General features: G+C 44.4%; 1 protein-coding gene across 1 annotated transcript; it reads right to left on the bottom strand.

The window, feature by feature from the left end:
• Positions 1-1495: 1495 nt before the first annotated feature.
• Positions 1496-18129, bottom strand: LAMP3 (lysosomal associated membrane protein 3). Its single transcript, XM_063167224.1, has 6 exons — positions 17858-18129; positions 13035-13753; positions 11810-11932; positions 9063-9120; positions 8361-8528; positions 1496-5671 (listed from the first exon to the last, which is right to left on the bottom strand). The coding sequence occupies exons 1-6, from the start codon at positions 17901-17903 to the stop codon at positions 5532-5534; spliced, it is 1254 nt and encodes a 417-aa protein (XP_063023294.1). The 5' UTR covers positions 17904-18129; the 3' UTR covers positions 1496-5531.
• Positions 18130-20011: the final 1882 nt, after the last annotated feature.

Genomic DNA, 20011 nt, shown 5'->3' with positions numbered 1-20011 from the left:
TTAATAATTTGAGCCGTTTTCTCATAACATGAGCAGGTTGTGAAAAATGTAATGTGAAATATTAATTCATTTTCCTGATGACAAAATTATTTCATTTTATTAATTCATTTAATTTAAAAATTAAATTTATTTAAAATAAAATGTATTTTTATCTCTTTTTTATTTTATTTATTTAAAATTAAAATTAATTCATTTTCCTGATGACAAAAAAAAACATTCCTTGGTAAAATGAGGTTAAACATGGGCTGGACTCAGGATTCATAATCTTCAAACATTTTTGTGATATAAGAAAGCCTCAGTAAAACTGAGGTTCTAAACCAAGATCAGCGTCTCTGATAAACACACATATCCTGACTCTCATTGAGTCAGGATATCCTGACCTTCCTTTTTCCCAACAGCCATTTCTTTTGTTTCTGCATGTTGGAAATGCTCCTATCTGAAATTGTGAAGAAATAGCTAAGAATCTGAGTCAATTAGTTTATAATTTTATAAAGTACTTGGGATCTACCAATTCCATAGGCAGTAAGGCTCACAGAAAAAGAGAAACATGTTTTGTGACATTTTGTGGCTGGCTGGGGAAGCCCGGATGCTGCTGAAAGCCCAGCAGTGTTATGTTGCTGTGGCAGATAAACTTCAGACCCACATCCCCCTGCCTTGTTGGCATGCAATGGCCACAGCCCTGGACGTGAGGAAAAAAGTGTCCAAGTCTTGTCACCTTAGTCACAAAGGGTTAACTCCAAGAAATCTTTCTCTTCTCATGCTTGTTATTTTGTTCAAATTGACGCTTAAAAAATACACCTCCATTTTTCTTCTAAATATTCTGATGCAAAGGTTTCTTCAATGAATTCCAAACCTTAGTCCCTCTGGGACAGTCCAGGGTGTGACTCATAGATGGGGACGTTTTGCCTCTAAGTAAAATAGTTGACTTTTCGTCCATCTACCACTAAACCTTGTCAAGAAAGAATTTTGAAACACCAGCAGCCTTTGTGGGCCTACTTCACACACACAAGTGTGTATTCACCAGCTTCTAAAACATGAACAAGTAAGGAATCCTGCCACTAAATAGGTGCAAGCCTGGCACCAAATTTAACACTGTACCAGGCCAAGCAAGTGCCAAGGGGCAGAGCAAACTGCCCCTGCTCTCCAGGCAGCCCTGATTTTCTTCTGAAGGACAAACAAAGGGGCTTGCAAAGTTTTCACCTTGTGACATTAAATTATCCATCGTGTAGGGATGTGCACTGACACCAGAAATGAAGTGAAGCATAATTCTGGTATTTTATCCCCGAGGGAAGTTACAGCCTCAATGCTGCCCTCACTGGCACTTCTCCAACAGCCAAGTTCCTCAATCAGCTGCTGGCAGCAAATTGTTTTTTCTCCCCATCTTTACCATGTCTTCTGCTTTCCTGCAGTCCATCTAAGAACCTTTGCTTCATGAAAAGCACAACATGTGACACTCACTCAGACATTTCAGAGACAAAATCATTGCACACTCTAGTGATTAAATACAGCCTTTATTACAGAAACACCAATAATAGAAAAATAAAGAGCATATCTTACTTGTCATAGCAAGTTATTTTTAGCAGCTATACATTATAGGAAGCTAGAAGTGATCAGCCAAGCCATGTTCAGATACTCAAGATGCCAATCTAATCTCCCTTCCTCTTTCAACTGAATTAACAGCTGTTTCTTAATTTGTGCTTGTCCATCAGAGAACAGAAAGGACTGAAAGAAATTAAACCCTGCTTTTTAAACTCCTCAGCGACTTGTCTACGTGTGACATCATTGTGTTTCTGGGATACCCTCATTTTGTCTAGGGTGTGCAGAGACCACGGGGATGGTCTAGCATGGGAGCTGCAGCAGAGCACCAGGGAGCCATCAGGATGTGGGGATGTGCTCACCTCCTAGTCCTGTGATGGCCCCATGGCCTCCTGAGCAGCACACACTTGCACTGAAGTTATGCTCTGCTTCCCTGGTGGATGTATCATCAATGTACCACAACATCAGCACATCACATCACCCTGATCAGCACCTTCTGGTTCAGGGCTGGGTTGGTCTGAGCCTGCAGCTGGGGGAAGAAGTGGGCTGGGGTTGCTGAGTCACTCTGGGACCCAGCTGCAGCCTTGTCTCTTCCTACAGCCAAAACTGCCCTGCTGCCCCATTATGGCCCACCTAGTGTGCAAGCAGTTTACCAAATGTCCTCCTTGTGTATGGTGTTCTTTCAGGGACTTTTTGCTCAAGATACTTCCCCAGACAAGATTTTCAAAAGAGCAAGTCAGGCAACACAGCAAGTCGGAATTACCCTACAGAGTCATCCCAGTAGGAGGGAGACCTCAAAGCCACTCCATTAGGTTAAAAAGTGCCAGCTAAAATATTCCTATATTCTGGCAGAAAATAAAGAGGGGCATCAGCTTTTAGAGCTGCACAGAGCAGCTCAGGGAGAAGATGGGCTGTCTGATTCTAATTCAGCATTAAATCTGGAGAGGCAACACTCCCTGCTATGCTGACACATCCCTGCTGCACGCTGGTTGGGTTTTGGGATCAGGGATGGAGGTGAGGCTGGGCCACAGATGGGAGAAAGGCTGCACTTCAAGGCTGGGATCTCCTGATGCAGTAAGGATTTCTCCAATGGATACTCTGCTGCTGTAAAGCACTAACTCCATTGGATTAATTTTGCTGCATGTTGGCAGCATTTCCTGGGAGCATCCAATCATTTCATTGGTTCGCACCACGTGCACTTCACCGGTGCCACTAAGAGCAAGCCCAGAATATCATTCATGTACAAATGGCAGAATGCAGCTTCATAAAAATAGCAAACAAAAAATAGAAAGAAAAAGCGTAAGAACAAATAAGATAAATCTGAATCCAAACATTGTTCAATAGTAACATGTTGATTCACTGTAGAAAGAAAAAAACCTATGGAGGAAAACGTTATTTGTGCATCACTAGTAAAAATGCCAGGTGTCACAATATTAACCACAGAATTAGCAGTCATTAGTAACTCTTTTCTGTCCTCATGCTCATATCAGACTTTTTTAAAAGACTGACTATTAACATAAAGCAATTTTTCAGAACAGAAGAAGCAAATGCTATATCCATGTCAGTAGAAGTAACACAGATCACACAATCCAACAATCCAAAGAACATGTGAAATGGGACTCAGCTTTGACAAGGGAAAGATGTCTGATCCCTGTGCAGAACAGCCTGGGGCCAGGCCATGTGCTGAGCTTTTTAGGCAGCTTTTGTTAAAATGGCCACATGTAGCCGACTGGGACAGCGACATCCCCACTGCAGGCACAGGCTCATTTTCAAATGGAAGCTCTTCATCCATTTACCTTTCCTCCCAGACATGTCACTTTTTTTAAAAAAGGTGAATGCTTTGAGTATAAAAATCTGCTTTCTAAGCAACAGATTCATAGTATTAAATAACCCTGGGAATTAGAGGGATCTTATTAGGCCCAAGGTCTGAATCCAGTGGCTGCTTGTCTGCTAAGGGGGGAAGGAGGAAGGGAAAATGAGCTCAATAAAGCTCATTAAGCATTATGAACAATGCTGGAGCCCTTTTGCAAAAGAATAATTGAAATAGTTACATTTTGATTTGAGTATTCAACTGAATACAGTCCAAATCATGGTGTCTGTATTCAAGGCTTGAAAGTTTGGTGTCCTATTTCTTGTGCTGTTTTACCTTATAAATGTATTCAGCTGTTCCTGTACTCACAGCTGGTTCTGATGTTTCTCCAAGTGTAAAAGTGCTTCAAAATTGTCTTTATCTTTCTTATTTATTGGTTCATTCAGATTCAAAGGGAACATTTCTAGAGAATGGTAATTACTTCCACAGCTACATATTATACTGATTATAGAGCATTATGGCCATGTTTCCTGCTTCACACAGACCAACATCTCTAATTCATAGAATGGAAGAATTTCTTTCTTCATTTAAATAAATAAACTTGCAATGGTGAAATATTAGTAAAATATCAAAACTATTTTTAAAATACTTAAGGGAATATCTGATATGACATAACCATCAATTTTATCCAGTGAAAATCCAGTGAAGTTTCATCACCATTAATAACTGTGCAGGATTTGGGCCATTATTCATAGAAATTAAATTAACTCCCAGCATTTCCTTTTTGTTTAGATACAGATTAAACTGTCGAGGCATTTTTGCCTATGACTTCATCTTTCTTTTGTTTAATGAGTGCCATTCCACAGCCCTTTTCCAGGCCAAACTTTTATTAGTAAAATTTAAGCCATTAGCCTAACTCCTTGGAGGAAGTGTGCTCTTACTGAATATAATTTTCTCTTTTGCAAATGCTTTTGTACATAATTTCTTATCATCTTGATGTCATTTGCTTCAGTGAGCAGATTGTGTGGCATGTGCACATGTGTATGTGTCTGTATGTGCACATTTCTGCTCATGTAAATCTTTTGTGACAAGGAACTTTGCCTTCTTACAACAAAGAACATGAGCTGGACTTAAATCTCAAAAACAATTACTATTCTCATGCCTTCATCATTGCTTCAGCAGGAAATAGCCTACAGAGTGTATCAGTGTGCTTTAATGCAACTCCAGATTATTTCCATACGAAAATCCAGCTGCTCAGCTGTGAGCATACTGGAGAACACTCACTTTTGGGCAGGGTTTGTCCTAGGCCTGTGCAAGCTTTTATTTCCCACTGAAACCCTGACCATACAGCATCAGTGGATTTCCATTTCTCATGGACTTCATGCAGGTGCCCCAGTGGTGGCCACTTAATCCCAGGCATTTCCAGTGAGTGTGGCATCTTCCTGGACTAAGGGACCACCCTGCTGCCCCAGCAGAGGACATTTCCTGGGCTCAGTGTGGTCACTGTGACAGGTCCATGTCTCAACTGCACATGGGGGATTCCTGAGCTCTCACAAGACTAGGAACATCTTCAGCTCCAGGGTAAGAGTCACAATTACCACTCTGCATTAGTGGGAGAACCCCAGGAGCTTAGGAAGTGTAACTGTGTGTAGGACTGGTGAGAACTTGCTTGAGAGTGGAGTCACACTGACAACTCCCCTGAGATTTTGGCACTCACTGTGTTCTGAAAAAAGCTTTCAGTGAGCTCTCACCTAGCAGGGTTGTCTGTAGCTGTGGGCCTATGGTTTATTCACCTGAAGGCCAGACTTACATCTTTTGATAAATCTAACCATCATTAACAAACCTGATGGATTTTCTGGGGGATAGTGATACTGCTTGCTTTAAGCTATTTTTAGGTATCTGACTTAGGTGATCTGAATGACCACCTTTGTTACCAACAGAGAGAATTTAGGCGCCTCATTTTGGACTACGTCTAAATTAGATGCTAAAAATAGCCTAAAGCAGAAGGTGTGAGTTCTCTCCTTCCCACCTTAAAAGAACTCCTTCCAGAAACATTCATTAGCTGTAAACACACAGTGTCATCTCACTTAAAAACGTGGCTTTAGGGCAGGGAGATTGCCAGGCAGAAGCAAAAGTTCCTGTGACTTCTCTGCTTGCTGCACACACTTGGAAGGAAAGGGGCGCCTCAGATGCGTTCATATCCTCTCTGTGGCTTCCTCCTGGAGATCAGGAAGGTGGCAAACACAATGACAAACAATCCCAGGATACTCAGGCACACTGCAATGGGAGCTACTTTGCCGTTTCTATCAAGAAAACATTCTTCTTCTGAAAAGAAAAGGAGATCAGAGAATGTTAGACCAGAACACCATACTCCTAAACCATATATCTGCATTCCAGTAAAACTGGCAAATACGAGCCAGAAGTTCTCAAAACCTTGCTTTCTTTAGGTTTTTTCTTTCTTTTTCCTATATATTTACTATATAGTATATATACTATACTTACTACACTATATTTACTACACTTTTTATCTGTGGTGAGCCTTATCTCAAGAAAACCATCCTTGTCCCTTCTGCAGTAGCTCTGTTCTTCCCTGGAGAGTGGCTCTTCTCCCTCACATCTGCAGGAATTGTTTCACCACTCAGCACACACACAGCAGGGGCTTTCTTCCCAAAAGTAGATGGGAGCATCACAATACAAAGTGCCAGCCTGAAAATAAAGAGCAAGACATCCTGCTTGGTCAAAAACTGCTCCTGTGTGACATCAGATTGCCTCTTCCCAGTGCAGAGGAATGCTGCTCTGAGTGGCAACTGCAGTGCAAACTGTTCTCTAAGCAGGGCAGTGTGGTCAGCTAAACCCCACAGCTAAAAAAAACCCCACAGCAAAACCCCACAGCTAAACCCCACACACAGCACATCCCAGCTCAGCAGCAAACCCAGTTTATAGCCAGGATAGATCCAACACCCTGTGCCCCCTCACTCCCTGGGACTGTTCTGAGGCAGGATTGACAACACTCTGAGATCAAAACCTCTACTCTTATTCCATGACTGTGCTGGCACAGGTCATAGCTTGGCTTGGGCTTCTCCCTCATGGGAATTTTATACTGTCAGTGGGCAATGAGCCCAAGGAACATGTGGAGTCCATGGCATCATTTCACAGCTCCAGAGCCTCCACATGGCTCTTCCCAAAATCTGATCCTCTTCTGCTCTAATCCAGATGGTGATGCAATGCCACAAAGCCAGCAGCATGAGCATTCTATTAGAGGTTGCCTTTTAAAAGCTGTCTGGTTAATGTAACCTGCTGTTAAATGAGCTGAAAAGTATTTGCATCTAAGTGTTGTAAAAGCCAGAAATGTTTGAATAGACCATTTTGCTTTGATGAAACATTGGGAATGTTGAACTCTATGAACTCTGGAAACTGTTTCTGATACAATGAAGTAGAGAAGGCTCTTTTAAAGATTTCTAGACTCAAACAGATCAAGCTATTGATCTAACCTCTGTAATCTGTACAAAATTGTAAGGAACCTGAAACCAGTGACCATTAATGTTTTCTTTTTCTTCCCCATTTAAAGATAAGCAAATCAGGAGCAACAGAAGTGAAACTATCAGTCTTGCGACTCCTGAGGGGAGGAGGCTGATGATGTTTAGTCATTCCTTCACTGGGGATTTTCTTTTTCAGAATCTGCACATGCACCCAATACACCACAGTTTCATGACTGTTTTATAGCCACAGGGGAATTATTTCAGAGGTGGGAGCTGCTTTCTCAGCTCTCTGATTAAAAGCAAAACTAATTTAAATTTGTACATGGTATTGACTAGCAGAGATTAGTCTGACTTGGAGAGAGAGGGAGGAACAGAGAGCACCTTTCTCAGCTGAGTCTCTCCTAAAGGTGAGACCATACCTAATCCCATAAGTAATATCATTCATTGTACACATTTGAATGGGAATGCAGGGACCAGATGGGATGCCATGAGTTCTTCCAGCTCATTGTTATTCCATGAAAAACAATCTCCACAGAATGACAGGATAGATGGGATTCTCAGTGTGGAGAAGGACTATGTCTTTAAAAAGACCCAAATGTTGTTTCCCAATATATTCCTTTTAGAATGGAGAAGGTAACCAAAATGGTGACCTAACAGAAGAATTGGTCAAGTAGAGCCAAACTGAGTCAAAAGACAGATCTAAAGTAAAAAGAATACAGGGGCAATATTTTGTAAGCACACAGAGAGACAAGTGGCAGAAGAGAAAATGTCTTACTGCTGCATCTGAAGGGCTGGAGAGCTGGTCAGCCCCTCTGTGCACCTGAGTTCTTGTATGGAAATGCTCTGGGAGGAAGCCACAGAAATGAGAAAATGGACAACTTGAAAGAGATCACAAGGTCCCACTGAGTTCTCCCCTCTGGTCTGGTCTTTTACTGAGATACCTGATTGCCTCATTGTGGCACTTCTCCAAGAAAAGACAAACTGAAGAGATGAGCATCATGTTTAATTCTGAAGCTGGGAGTGCGCCAGCTGTGCTCCTCCTCAGGAGCACATTTCATCATGTCTAGACACAGCTGCTCTGAAAATATCATCCTGCACTCACAAATATCTCTTATTAGCTGGCAGTTTTGCTGCTGCAGTTGAGTGAGTATCAGGAGCCTTTTAGAATAGCTAAAATCTGAAATCTGGCTATATTGAGAGCAGTGACCTGGAAATGAACTTTGCACGTTGGGGTGTGGGCAGTGCACTGGCAGTGAACACACCTCTGCTTGTTCCAGGAGAAAATGGATGAAGAAGAAAATTTTGGCTGTAGAGCTGAACATTTTTAATGAGAAGGTGAAACAGAAGGTACTGAATGCAGGAGGGAAAGATATTTTTCCATCCTCCATAGGTATTAGCACTGTGTTGGAAATGACTCAGGAAAGGTTGAGACAACAGCAGTGAGATGTGTATGGGCATAATTTAGCAGATTACATCCATCAGGCCACCAGAGTAATGTAGATCTGGGAAGGGTGGAAAAGTATCCTTCTACTCACCTTTTCCAAACTGGTCACCCACAATGTCAAAGGCCTGCAGCTGCATATGAACAAAGAGGATCTGGAAGTTCATCTCCAAGGGGAAGGTTTGCCTGCTGGCACACTTAAAGGAATTCCCCAGCTTTGTTGTGAACAGCTTCTCATTTAGGGCTGCATAGTAAAGCATACCTGGAGGCCAGAGAGAGACAGATGAGAATCCACACTGACTCCATTGGAACCAACATCTTCGTGAGGTAAAATGGTCCCAGAGGTGAATAAAGCACAGACATTTTCTCCATAAACTATCACTTAGTCTTCTTGCATGTTTAAATGAGTGCTTTAACTATCAATGGACAACTCAGCTGAGCTTAGGTCTGAAAAGTGGCTAAAATTTCAGATGCTTCTTCAAATCACATTTTAACAAATTGAGTCTGCAGGAGGGGGTCAGAATTCTCACAGGAGCAGGCAAGGTTTGAAGTAATCTCTATTCTGAAAGAGTGGGGCAGGGAAAGCTTTTGAGACCAAAAAGAAAATGTAATAATAGTGATGTAACTGCAGCCAAGCCCCTTTTCTTCCATTTTTATACCATAAGATTTAGGTGAATCACACATTGAAAGCTTGATAAAACATGTATTTGCAAAATCCAGTGTTTTAAAGATCTGAAAGCTTATCCCACACCCAGAACAGTTTAATATGAAATTAAGACAGGTTAAAGTCACTGACCTTCAGAAGATAACTGTATTCTGCTCTCAATTTTAGTGACAGAGTAACTTCGAGCTTGCTGCAAAAGAAGATGTATCTTTATTCATAATACATGCTCATACTTGCAGGGGAAAGAAACACAGCTTACCTCCACAGAATGGTCATAAGGAATTTCCCAAAGGAACACTTTTTAAAGCATCATCTTTCAGACCCAAGAACCAACTCTCTTGGATTTTTTTTCTTTTCCAAATCTCAGCTGCATCACCTGTTCAAGGTAATGGGGCCATGCAGGTGTCATTTTACACAAACTGCTCAAGCTGGGCACTCCTCAGATACTTGTGATAATAACCAATAGTAGGAAGATTGCTGGCAAGGAAAGCACCCTGCACAACAGCACAGAACAAAATTCCCAGCCAGCTGTCCTGCCCACATGTGCCCTGAAACCCTGGTGCAGCCTGGACACTGCTCTCCCCTGGGGTGCCACAGAGCAAGAGCCAGCCCTGGGAGCTTCTCCCTGGTAGCAGTGTTGCAGTAAAATGTGATGCCTCATGCAGCAGCCCTGCTACCCTCTTTAATTCCTGCTGTGGGCACCAAGGGACTCATGAGTGCAGCTGGTGGATAAACGGCATGAATGTCTCCTGTGCACTTGTAGGATGGAATGGGGAAAACTGAAGAAAGAAAATGCACCAGAGGAGAGGTTCTCAGCATCATTCCAACTTAAAGACATAAATATGACCATTTTTGGATGGCAGTTCTGTTTGGCCACGGTTAAAAACTTTGCTTGGGGAAAACACCTGCTCCTACTTCACATCTTGTGGGTTGGTTACACAACTTCCTTTTTTCAAGCCCTTCACAGAGGCCACTGGAGAGGTGAGCACTGAACCAGCCCCTCTCCTCTGCCACCCCAGCCCGGGGCCTGAGCCAGCTCCTCTCCCACAGGGACGGCCACAAGTGGGGACCAAACACAAAAAGCCAGCAGCAAACTGTTTTCTTATTAACTTGGATTTCAAAGCAGTCCAAGCTGAGCCCTGCTATGCTCTTGAGGCTTATCTTTAAGTGGAGGGTGCATTGTCTAATGCTGTGCCAAAAACCACCTTTTTCAGGGCAAGGCAGGTCAAGCACCTCCTAAAGGTTCACATCACTTTCCTTAGCACTGCTGCAACCTGGGAGCTTTCGTGGGTACTTGAATCCCCAGCCTTTCCCTAAGGATTCTTGTAACACCAAAAATGCTCCTCTTGTTGCAGGAAGCACACATTTAAAGCAAACACTCAAAGTCTGAACTGATCCTTTGTTTTGAAGGAGCTCCTTCATTTTTTACCTTACTTTTCTTTTTCTCTGTACCTCTTAGAAAAGTTTTAGCTACAAGTGAAAATGAAGATGACTACTGCTCAAAATATTTTCTCTGTTCAAGAATTAATGACACATGTGGGGTATAATTTGCTGTCCTCTCTTGGACTTTTTATGAAAATGACTGATTGACCACTTGTACTTTTCTTAATTGTCTCTAATTTGAGCCTGGAACCAGGCTGCAAAACTGACATTTATCTTGATTAATTGAAGGACACAGATCAGCAGTGATGGCCAGATACAGCTCTCAGCTGCTGTGGAGCTCCAGGACATGGCCTTGATGTTCATTACACCTGCCAGAGTTTGATGGGATCCAGCCATGTTCCTGCCCATTCCTCCCTGCCCATAAATGACTTTATTCACAGTGTTATTTCTGTTTTACCTCTGCTGGCATCATCACCCAGCCCCTACAGCTTTCAGGTAAACAGTGCTGCCTTCCAAAGTGTGCAAATCCCTGATTTAGCAAGAGGATGGCTGTACTCAGGGATTTTCTCCTGTGCTTGTAAAAGCTGCAGCACTCTTGGTAGCTTGTGTTAAAGCCACACCTGCATGTGGTGTGGCCCCAGTGGGGAACATGGAATTCATAGATACAATGTCAAAAACAAAGCTCAGTTTCCCACTGTGTAGGCAGGATCTCTCATCTTGCCCAAGTTTCTGTGTGTGTTTATAGGTCTCCCTGGTGTGGTGCATTTTAAGGCCACTTACCTACGATTTTGTTGTTGCAGTTCACTTGTTTGGAATTCTCCACTCAGAAATTAGATGAAATTTGACTCCTTCAGCTGTGGACGTGTTGTGGCTCCTGGGCACTTAAACTGCACAGGCTGTCCTTTGAATTTGACAACCCCAGCTGGCTTTTAGGGGGCACAAATGGCTGAGAGCAACTTGACAGTGAGTCAGAGCTCTCAGCACACCTTGTTCCTGCACAGGGACTCCAGTCCCAAACCCTTTCCCTCTGCACCACTCCCATGCAAACAGCAGATCTGACTCCCCCTACCATGAGAATTTTACCTATGTAAAAAAGACTCAGATTTTGCTTGGCTATTCCTAGGCTTTGTGTTCCTTGAGGGACAGCTTTAACACTGCTCTCTGGCACTTTCTGTCAGAGGATGGCACAGAACTGTGCTTACTCTTCCCTTCCAAATGGAAAGTCCAAACAGAGCTGATTTAACACTGAAGTCTGTTGTACTGTGAGCACAACATTGCACAGGCAGCCTCCAGAAGTATTTTCCAATCTGAATTAATTAAAGCATGGTTCTCTGGTTCTAGCCTTTTGGGAAGGAGTAACCATGCCTTATATACAGATGGAAAACAATCACAGAGATAGATAAAATGCCTTTTCCCACAGCTCAAGCTGGATCAAAGGCAGCTTTGTTCTTGCTTTCCAGTCCTAAACACTCCTTCCCTCTAAATGCAACAATTACCTTTACAAAGATGATGTTTACAAATCCTCCACTAAAAGTTAAGTTCAGCTCAGACTGCACCATCCCACAGCTTCCAGATATCTTTGTCATATTCGGGTTGACAGTCACATATTCCATCTGCTCCTGTGGAGAAAAGAGACATTGCAGGGCTGCTGATGAATAAAAGCAAACATGCAGAGATTTAATAACTTTAAAACACACAGAGATTTGCCCTTTTTATGCCCCCAGACAGGCTCTGTGTGGCTGAATGAACAGGCTAGTGGTGGTGGCAGCCAAACTGCCGCCTGCCAGGGTTGTTCCCCACTGACAAACCAGCACTGGTGGTTGTCTGACACATCACTGAGCTGTTCCAGTGCATTAAACTGTGCATTAAGCTGGCAGAAAATATTTGGTTTCTGTTCATTCAGTGAACTGATGATTCAGGCAGAGTCAGGTGAGTATGAGTGGTAATTTACAGAGAGGGAGTACCTCATGTTATTATCAACATCTCACTGAGGTCTGATGAGGTTGGGAATCCTGCTCCCTTCCTGGCTTCTGACAGGACAAGGAATGAAAATTACCTTTACCAACATTAGTCTCTCTTGCCATGTTAGAAATATTCAGATATCAAACATGAGTATTTGTGTTCGTAACAGGGATGGCATAAGAACTCCAGAGCCTGAGGATGTAGCTCTTATATGGTGTATTAATGGGGGCAACAAAAACTTAAGCCTGAGGGACACATTTGCCATTTCAGGTTGTATGGCATCTTTTGCTGAATCATTCTCAGTGGATCACTTCTAGGAGAGAGGAGCAGCTCTTCATGACCTGGCAGTTCCCATGATCCTAAAATGTCCATACATCAGCATCAGGACAGCCCACCTCTAAATCTAAGTCTGTGAACTGGCAATTTCTTGCTTTCATTCCAACTCACAATGTCAAGCTCTTGCCTGAAGTCAGTTCAGATTTTAACCAACCTCCCATTGTGGGAAGCACAAATAACCCTGCCCCAGCATTGCTCCCACACAAATATCACTGAAGTAAGAGAGCACCTTTACATCCCCTTAGCATCATCATCACACAGGCCAAAGTACAGCAGCGGGGATACTGTGGCATGAGAGGCCTTAGACTGGCAGCAAACCATTTATTTTGATCATAGGAGCTAATTCTGAAAATGGCTTGGAAAGAGGAAGAATAAACTCCAGCTAATGACTGAAGGCACTACAGAGCTCAGCTTCCCCCTCACCTGTTGTGTATTTCGGGCCATCAGCTGCAAGCCCATGACGGCTTTGACACAGGTCCTGTTCCCATCAGAAACAGTGTAGGTGCCTGTGGGGATGGCAGAGGGCTGTGGGGTGGGAGGGGGTCTCACAGTGCTGCCAGGGGACGTGGGAGCTGTCTGTGTCCCTGCAGGGGTGCTTGTTGTGTTGGTCCTGGCCGTGGCTGTTGGATCACCCGTGGCTGTTGTTTGTCTCCGTGACCGCGTGCTGGGCCCGGCGCTCGGCGTGCTGGTGGCAGCTGTCCCCTGGCTACTTGCTGTCTCGTGCTCCAGGGAGGTGTTGGTGGCCACTGCTGCAGTTGCTGTGGTCACACGTGGTCCCGTGCCGTGCCTGGTGGAGGACACAGGGGCAGAGGTTGCGTTCTTGGCTGCAGCTGTAAGCGAGGGCACTGCCGTGGTCGCGGCCTGGCCGGCCGTGCTGGGGCTGTCTGCCGGGGCTGGGGATGGTGGTGCTGCTCCTGCCGTGGGCTGGCCTGCAGCTGGTGCTGCCTGCAGCTGCTCCCTTGTCTGCTCCGTCGTTCTGTGGCTTGTGGGTGTTGTTTGAAGAGGGTCTGTGCTGGTGCTTTGATGGGGTGAGGAATGATAAAAGGAAAGTGGCTGAGCAGAAGTAGCCATTTGGTGGAAGGATGTGGTTTCTGGAGACAGTTCAACCCCCAGGGCCACTTCAGCAAAGCAGGAGGAAAATGCTGCAAAGAAACTAAAGTCAGTAGTCTAGAAACCTTTACATTTCACTTCTATGTTGATAACCACAACATACCTGCACTGGCTTTGTTATCAAATGGGTGATACAATTTCACTCTTCATTTGACTCCAGTCATGATAGGAGAATGAAGAATGTAGGACCCTGTAGGACTATCCACAGCTAGACACCAATACCCTAAGCTTCACACCCTAAGCTTCTGAGTATTCCCATTCCAGGGGAGCACACTGGCTCCCAGCTCTCCACACACTCAGGAAGCAGACCTTGCACAATCCCCAGGCAGCACAAGAATTCCCTGCAGGAGGTAGTTCAGCAGGATTTGCTGGAAGCAAATTGTTGAGGTCTAAAGAAGGTGAAGTGGGTGCAGCAGCCAGAGGGGTTGTTGGTTTCTTACCAACAAAGTGTAGGGAATGGGGATGTGTCTGTGTGTGTGAAGGAAGTGAGCAGTGCCATGGTCTTACAGTGATTCACAAGTCTGGGAAAGCACTCTGGGAACAGGGAAATTCCAGGTATTTATTTTGTTGCAGCCGTGTCAGCTTGAACCCTCGAGTTCCTCCTCCTGGAAGAACCCAAAGAAAGACCGTCCCTCTAAGTGATGGGCTTTCAGAAATGAGAAAAAAAAAATAGGGTGCAAAAAAAATAATCCAGGAGCATTTTGGACCACATCAGGAAATAGTTACAGCACCAAAATTATGCTTCCACCTAGTAACATTTACAGAAATATGTCCCTTGCAGAAGTGAAAAAAAAAATCTGGCTCATAAATGTAAATACAGAAATTAACAAAAAGTGGGAAAGTACACTGCAGAATATTTGAATGTCACAACTCTTCTGCTTGAGTCCTTGTGAGTGTGCAACAAGACTCTGGAAAGACAAGGTCAACTTAAAGAAATAAATCACTGATGTTTGTGAATTTTTTGATGTACATGAAGGTAGAGGTAGTTAAATGCTTTACTGCCTAAATTAGTGGGAGGACAGAGATAAATTCTCCAATTTGGAGACAGAAGGGACACAAAAGTCCAAGATAGCTCATATTCCCAGCAGTACAGCTCCACAGAGAATGCCTCAACATGTCTGAGTTCACTGTACACTGCTTCTTTCAACGAAATTTCTCATGAATCAGTGTCAAAGTTGATGGCAGGCAGGCTGCTGAGATTAGAATATCAGGATACATTAATGCCAGAGGCACCTTTGGAGTGAAAATGGCTGAAATCTCACAAGGTCTTATTCATTTATTTGTTGTCACTCATCATGAACAGAGATCTTCAATAATAGCTGAATTCATAAAAATCTAACCATTTTCAGATACATGTAAGAATAATAAAACTTCTTGGGTTTTGAATCAAATTCAAGATAAAAATCAAAGCAACAAGAGAAGATGCACAGATCTTAACCCTTACCACAATTTTCCCTTTAAAATGGCTATGCTGGAGAAGAGCAGAAATGGAAATGTAAATACTCCAAACTCCTAAAATTGCCTGGGTTTCACTCTGAGCTGTACAGAACACACCTGACTGCCAGTTTAGGTGTTACCATCAAAATGCAACTTGAGACAGTTGAAAAACCTCAAAAATATTGTGATTTTTCTCAAAATGAACCTAAAAATGCATAATTCATATGATACTTTAGTTCACTTTATCCCTTTCCCCTATGCTTTGCCATAACTGATGCAGAGCTGTTAATCAGATGACTGATCTCCTTCTGTGGGGCCAGGGGAAAGCCAGAGCAGTTGCCATGCACCACTTATGGGTAGCTGCATCCAAGTGTATCAGCATGATAAAAACAAGAAAGAAGAAGTTGCAATTTTCACTCTTTCTTCCCCTCTAAGACTGTAAAACAATCCATATTTAAATTTACACAACTCCTAAATTGTCTGTAGGTCTTCGTTTTCAGCTCACTGATTGTTTTTGATTACTGACCAGGTTACACAGATGTAGAAAGAAATATTGAAGTGACATTAAAATGCCACCCATAGCTTTTAAATAAAACTCCTCAAAAGGTCATTTCAACCCAATTATTTTTCATTGTTCAGCCGGACAGGGTGACCTGAGGGGTGAAGCCAGCAATGTCTTTGGAATGGCCCATGGTTCTTGCTCACTGGGTGACTATCAGACTGTTCCTCCAAGAATTTTGGGGCCAAATGCCAGTGTGTGATGGCCACACTGCTAAATCCATTGGCCTGGGCTTCCCAAAAGGCATTTGGCCACATCAGCCCCCAGGGATGGCAGGGATCACTCTCCAGCTGCCCCCATTGGCACTGGCTGTGTTTGGGTGGCTGCTGGAGGAGGTTTGGTGGCCCTGCTGGGTGAAGGGGCAGATGGGCCCATGGGTCCCTGACCTACCCTCCAGCTGAGGCTGGGAAAGCTTCTGTGGCTCCTTGGCATGGCCAAGATCCTCTCTGGGAACCTGGCACAGCTCAGAAAGCAGCTGAGAGCACAGCTCCCCCAGCACTGCCTTTTGTGGCTCTGCCAGCAGAACAGAACAGACCACAGAAACACGAGGAGTGGAGCTCTGCACCCCCAGTAGTTTCCTTTTTTTTTTCCCTTCTATAAAGCCAACTCAAAACTTCATATAAACAACATTTTGTTTGAGGGATGCAAGTGCCCTGGGGTGTATCTTCCCAGAGCAGCAGCTGCAGTCCCCTTGTCTCACTTCAGCACCAAAATTGTGTGTAACAGATGCCGAGGGCTGTGTGAGAGCCCTAACAGCCTCCTTGCAATGCTCCAGAAAAAGCTCCCAAGCTCCCAGAAACGGACCAGCACAGCTCTCAGAAATTCACTGTTCTCTGTCTGGGCTGGAGATCCCTTTTTCATGCTTTGGTGACAGGTTTTGGTCACAAGAACATCGCTGCTGTGCTCCCAGCTGTTATGGTGGGAAGCTGAGTGCTCAGTGCCATGGCCCAGCTGTGCCATTTCTCAGCCTGTGCTGGGGTGTGTGACAGACACTCATCCCCTTTTCATCAAACCACACTCATCTGTTCAGCTGCCCAGCAGTGTTGGTTTGCACTAATTATGTTTCATTCCCTGTCTGCATAGAAGGACTTGACTCTGTGACATTAATAAAACATCACAACAAATTATTAAAGGAAAGATCAAAATCAGGTAAAGAACAGAGGAAACAAGTTCTTTCTGGTCAAAAGTGATTGCTGACCACTGAATTATTAGTGTTGCTACTCAGTCTGATCTTGCTCTCCCTTTCATCTCTATGTTTTGGGGCTCTTTCAGCAGCCTTTGGCTATGAAGCAGGCATGGGAAAGCAGAGATACAGCAGGAGCTGCTTGTGGTCAACTCCCTGGGCACTTTCCCTGCTCATGGACTGGGAGGAGGACAGGGCTGTTCTTTGTGTGATCCCCGTGTGCAATGGCAAAACACAGCCAACAGCAAGCTCAAACCTTGGCCATTCCACAGATTAAATCACATTTTGTCCTCTTCACCAGGCAAATTTGGTGCTCCTGCAGGTGTTGAGCAGTGACTGGGAGATGTCCTTCATGTGTATGGCTCCCCAGATTTTCACAGGGCAGCATTAAGGATCAGATGGTGACTCTGATGGGGTTTGTCATTGAGAGAAGCCCCAGCCTGACTTCTCCAAGCCCCTGCCTCACTCCTGCTTTCCTGATCCTGCTCTGCATCTTGCAATGCAGATAAATTGACTCAAGCAATGCTTCCTTAGTTTTTCTTTCCTGCTTGTCTCACTCAAGATTTTCAGTTAGATCTGCAGGTCTGGAAATTATTTTTAATTACAAAAAGCAAAGCCAAAAAAGTCTGCTTCTAACAAGGCTTGGAACTGACTCCTTCGCACAGAGTTTATGCCACCAAAAGAGTTCAAGGGAAAATACAGAGGAAAACATCAAAAACGAAGTGTATCTTAAAAACTGAACAGGTTGATACACTAAGTGTGTCAAACTGAGGGTACAGCAGCTGCAATGAACAGCAGGTATGGTTATTTCTTAGCAGTGGGACTTTACTGAAAGCACCCTCAGTGTTAGCAACAAACTGTCCAAAGTTTTGATTCTGCTGGGTACTGTCCTGACTGCAAGGAAACTAGACTGAGATAATGTCCCGTTTTCCAGGTAGAAATGATGCTGTTACTCACCCCAGGCGAGGGTCAGCGAGATGAGCTGCTGTGCACTCCTCCCCATGGCCAGCACGGCTGTGAGAGGCACTGCTTCTCCCGGGAGCTGGTGCAGAACAAACCCAGCTCTGCTGCTGACTGAAAAGTTTCACTGGCTGCAGGGAGTGCTCAGTCACATGGCTGGGAAGGAGGTGGAGAGAGAGGGGGAGACCCGTGCCTCTCGCCTGTAAATTCACACAGAAGGAAATAAATGATGGTTAGGAAAGAAAGTGAAAAGAGAAGTGACTGCTGGGCTGACTGGGAGGAGACCTGGAGCTCTGCGAGGCCAGGGAAAGCTTCGTGCATCTCCCTCTCTGTCTGAGAACCTGGTGCACAGGGCCCCAGCAGAGGGTTACAGCCTGTAAATCAGTGCCTCCCCTGTGTTCTTCAGAAAATACTTTATTTAAGGGCCAACTGCATATTTTATGTTAAGGCGCAGAAGGGAGAGGTGTGACTGTGTCCACAGAGCACTGGCTAAAGGTAACACAGGGCTGAGCAGAGCCCCAGATGGGCTCCTGTCCCACGGGCACCATCCTGTGCAGCCTGGCCCCGTGAGCAAGTGCGCACGGGTGTGAGCAAGTGTGCATGAGTGTGCAAGAGTGTGAGTGGGTGTGCAGGAGTGTGAGCAAGTGTGAGTAGTGTGCAAGAGTGTGAGTGTGCAAGAGTGTAAATGTGCAAGAGTCTGCATGTGAGTTGTGTGAGAGTGTGAGTGTGCAAGGGTGTGAGTGTGCAAGAGTGTGAGTAGTGGGAGATAGTGTGAGTGTGCAAGAGTGTGAGAGTGCAAGAATGTGAGCAGGTGTGCATGAATGTGAGCAAGTGTGAGTGAGTGTTCAAGAGTGTGAGCATGCACAGGTGTGAGTGTGCAAGGGTATGAGTGTGAGTAGTATGCAATAGTGTGACTGAGTGTGCACAAGTGTGAGCAAGTGTGCATGAGTGTGTAAGAATGTGAGCAGGTGTGAATGAGTGTGAGCAAGTGTGAGTAGTGTGCAAGAGTGTGAGTGAGTGTGCAAGGCTCTGAGTGTGAGTAATGTGCAAGGGTCTGAGTGAGTGTGCAAGGGTCAGGGTGTGAGTAGTGTGCAAGAGTATGACAGTGTGCACAGGTGTGAGCAAGTGTGCAAGAGTGCATGAGTGTGCAAGAGTGTGAGTGGGTGCGCATGAGTAGTGTGCAAGTGTCAGAGTGTGAGTGTGCAAATTTGTAAGTGTGCAAGAGTCTTTGTGAGCGTGCAAGAATGTGAGTGTGGAAAAATGTCAGTGAGTGTGAGTAGTGTGAGAGCGAGTGTGCAAGAGTGTGAGTGTGCAAGGGTCTGAGTGAGTGTGCAAGGGTCTGAGAGAATGTGTGTGCAAGGGTGTGAGTAATGTGCAAGAGTGCGAGTGTGCACGGGAGTGAGCAAGTTTGCATGAGTGTGCAAGAATGTGAGGGGGTGTCCATGAGTGTGAGCGTGAGTAGTGTGCAAGGCTGTGAGTGTGCAAGAGTGTGAGTAGTTTGCAAGGGTGTTAGTGTGAGTGGCGTGAGTGTGCAATTATTTATTCCTTTCCAGGGTTCTGATGTCTCCTTGCTCCTCCTTTAGTATAGCTCTAATGGCTCATTTTCTTTAAAGAGAACAGATACCGTAAAATAATGAATCACCCTTCTGAAGGGCGGAGCCAGGATTCTCCTCTCTTCACTCATCCTGGGGACGCTCAAACAGCACCACAATCACCAGCTTGAGCTGCTCTGGGCAGCAACAAATAAAATAAAAATTTGTAAAAATAGAAAAATTTAAAATAAAAATTAAATAAAAAATAAGTAAAAAATTAAATTATTAAAAATAGACACAAAAAATAAAGTAAAAAATGTTAAGTGCCGTAAAATGTTGCAAAGAAAAACCGTTGTAAAATGTCGTAAAGCAAAACTGTTGTAAAGCGCGACTGTCATAAAAGGGGCGGGGCCGTAAAGCGCAACTGTCGTAAAAGGTGTCGTCAAGCGCGACTGTAGTAAAACTGTGGTAGAGCGCGACTGTCGTAAAAGGGTCCGGGCCGTAAAGTGCGACTGCCGTAAAGAGACTTTTGGACACAAGGGGATTGAGCACTTTAATAATATCTCCCGCCGGGATCTGGCTGTCGGGGAGGTGGTCCCAGCTTGCAGGGCGCTGGTTG

Source organism: Melospiza melodia, chromosome 12 (genome assembly GCF_035770615.1).
Source record: "Melospiza melodia melodia isolate bMelMel2 chromosome 12, bMelMel2.pri, whole genome shotgun sequence".
In the NCBI taxonomy this organism is placed as follows: domain Eukaryota; kingdom Metazoa; phylum Chordata; class Aves; order Passeriformes; family Passerellidae; genus Melospiza; species Melospiza melodia.
The sequence above is the reverse complement of the archived record's forward strand: the minus strand, read 5'-3'. Positions and strand labels throughout refer to the sequence as shown.

What these genes read in the sequence shown, in the direction of transcription:
- LAMP3 (XM_063167224.1), bottom strand. Translation starts at nt 17,903, where the DNA reads ATGGGGAGGAGTGCACAGCAGCTCATCTCGCTGACCCTCGCCTGGG. An exon ending in TGGCCCGAAATACACAACAG is followed by an intron (nt 11,933 to 13,034) that starts GTGAGGGGGAAG and finishes TTTTCTCCACAG; the next exon opens with GAGCAGATGGAATATGTGAC. An exon ending in AATACAGTTATCTTCTGAAG is followed by an intron (nt 8,529 to 9,062) that starts GTCAGTGACTTT and finishes TCTGGCCTCCAG; the next exon opens with GTATGCTTTACTATGCAGCC.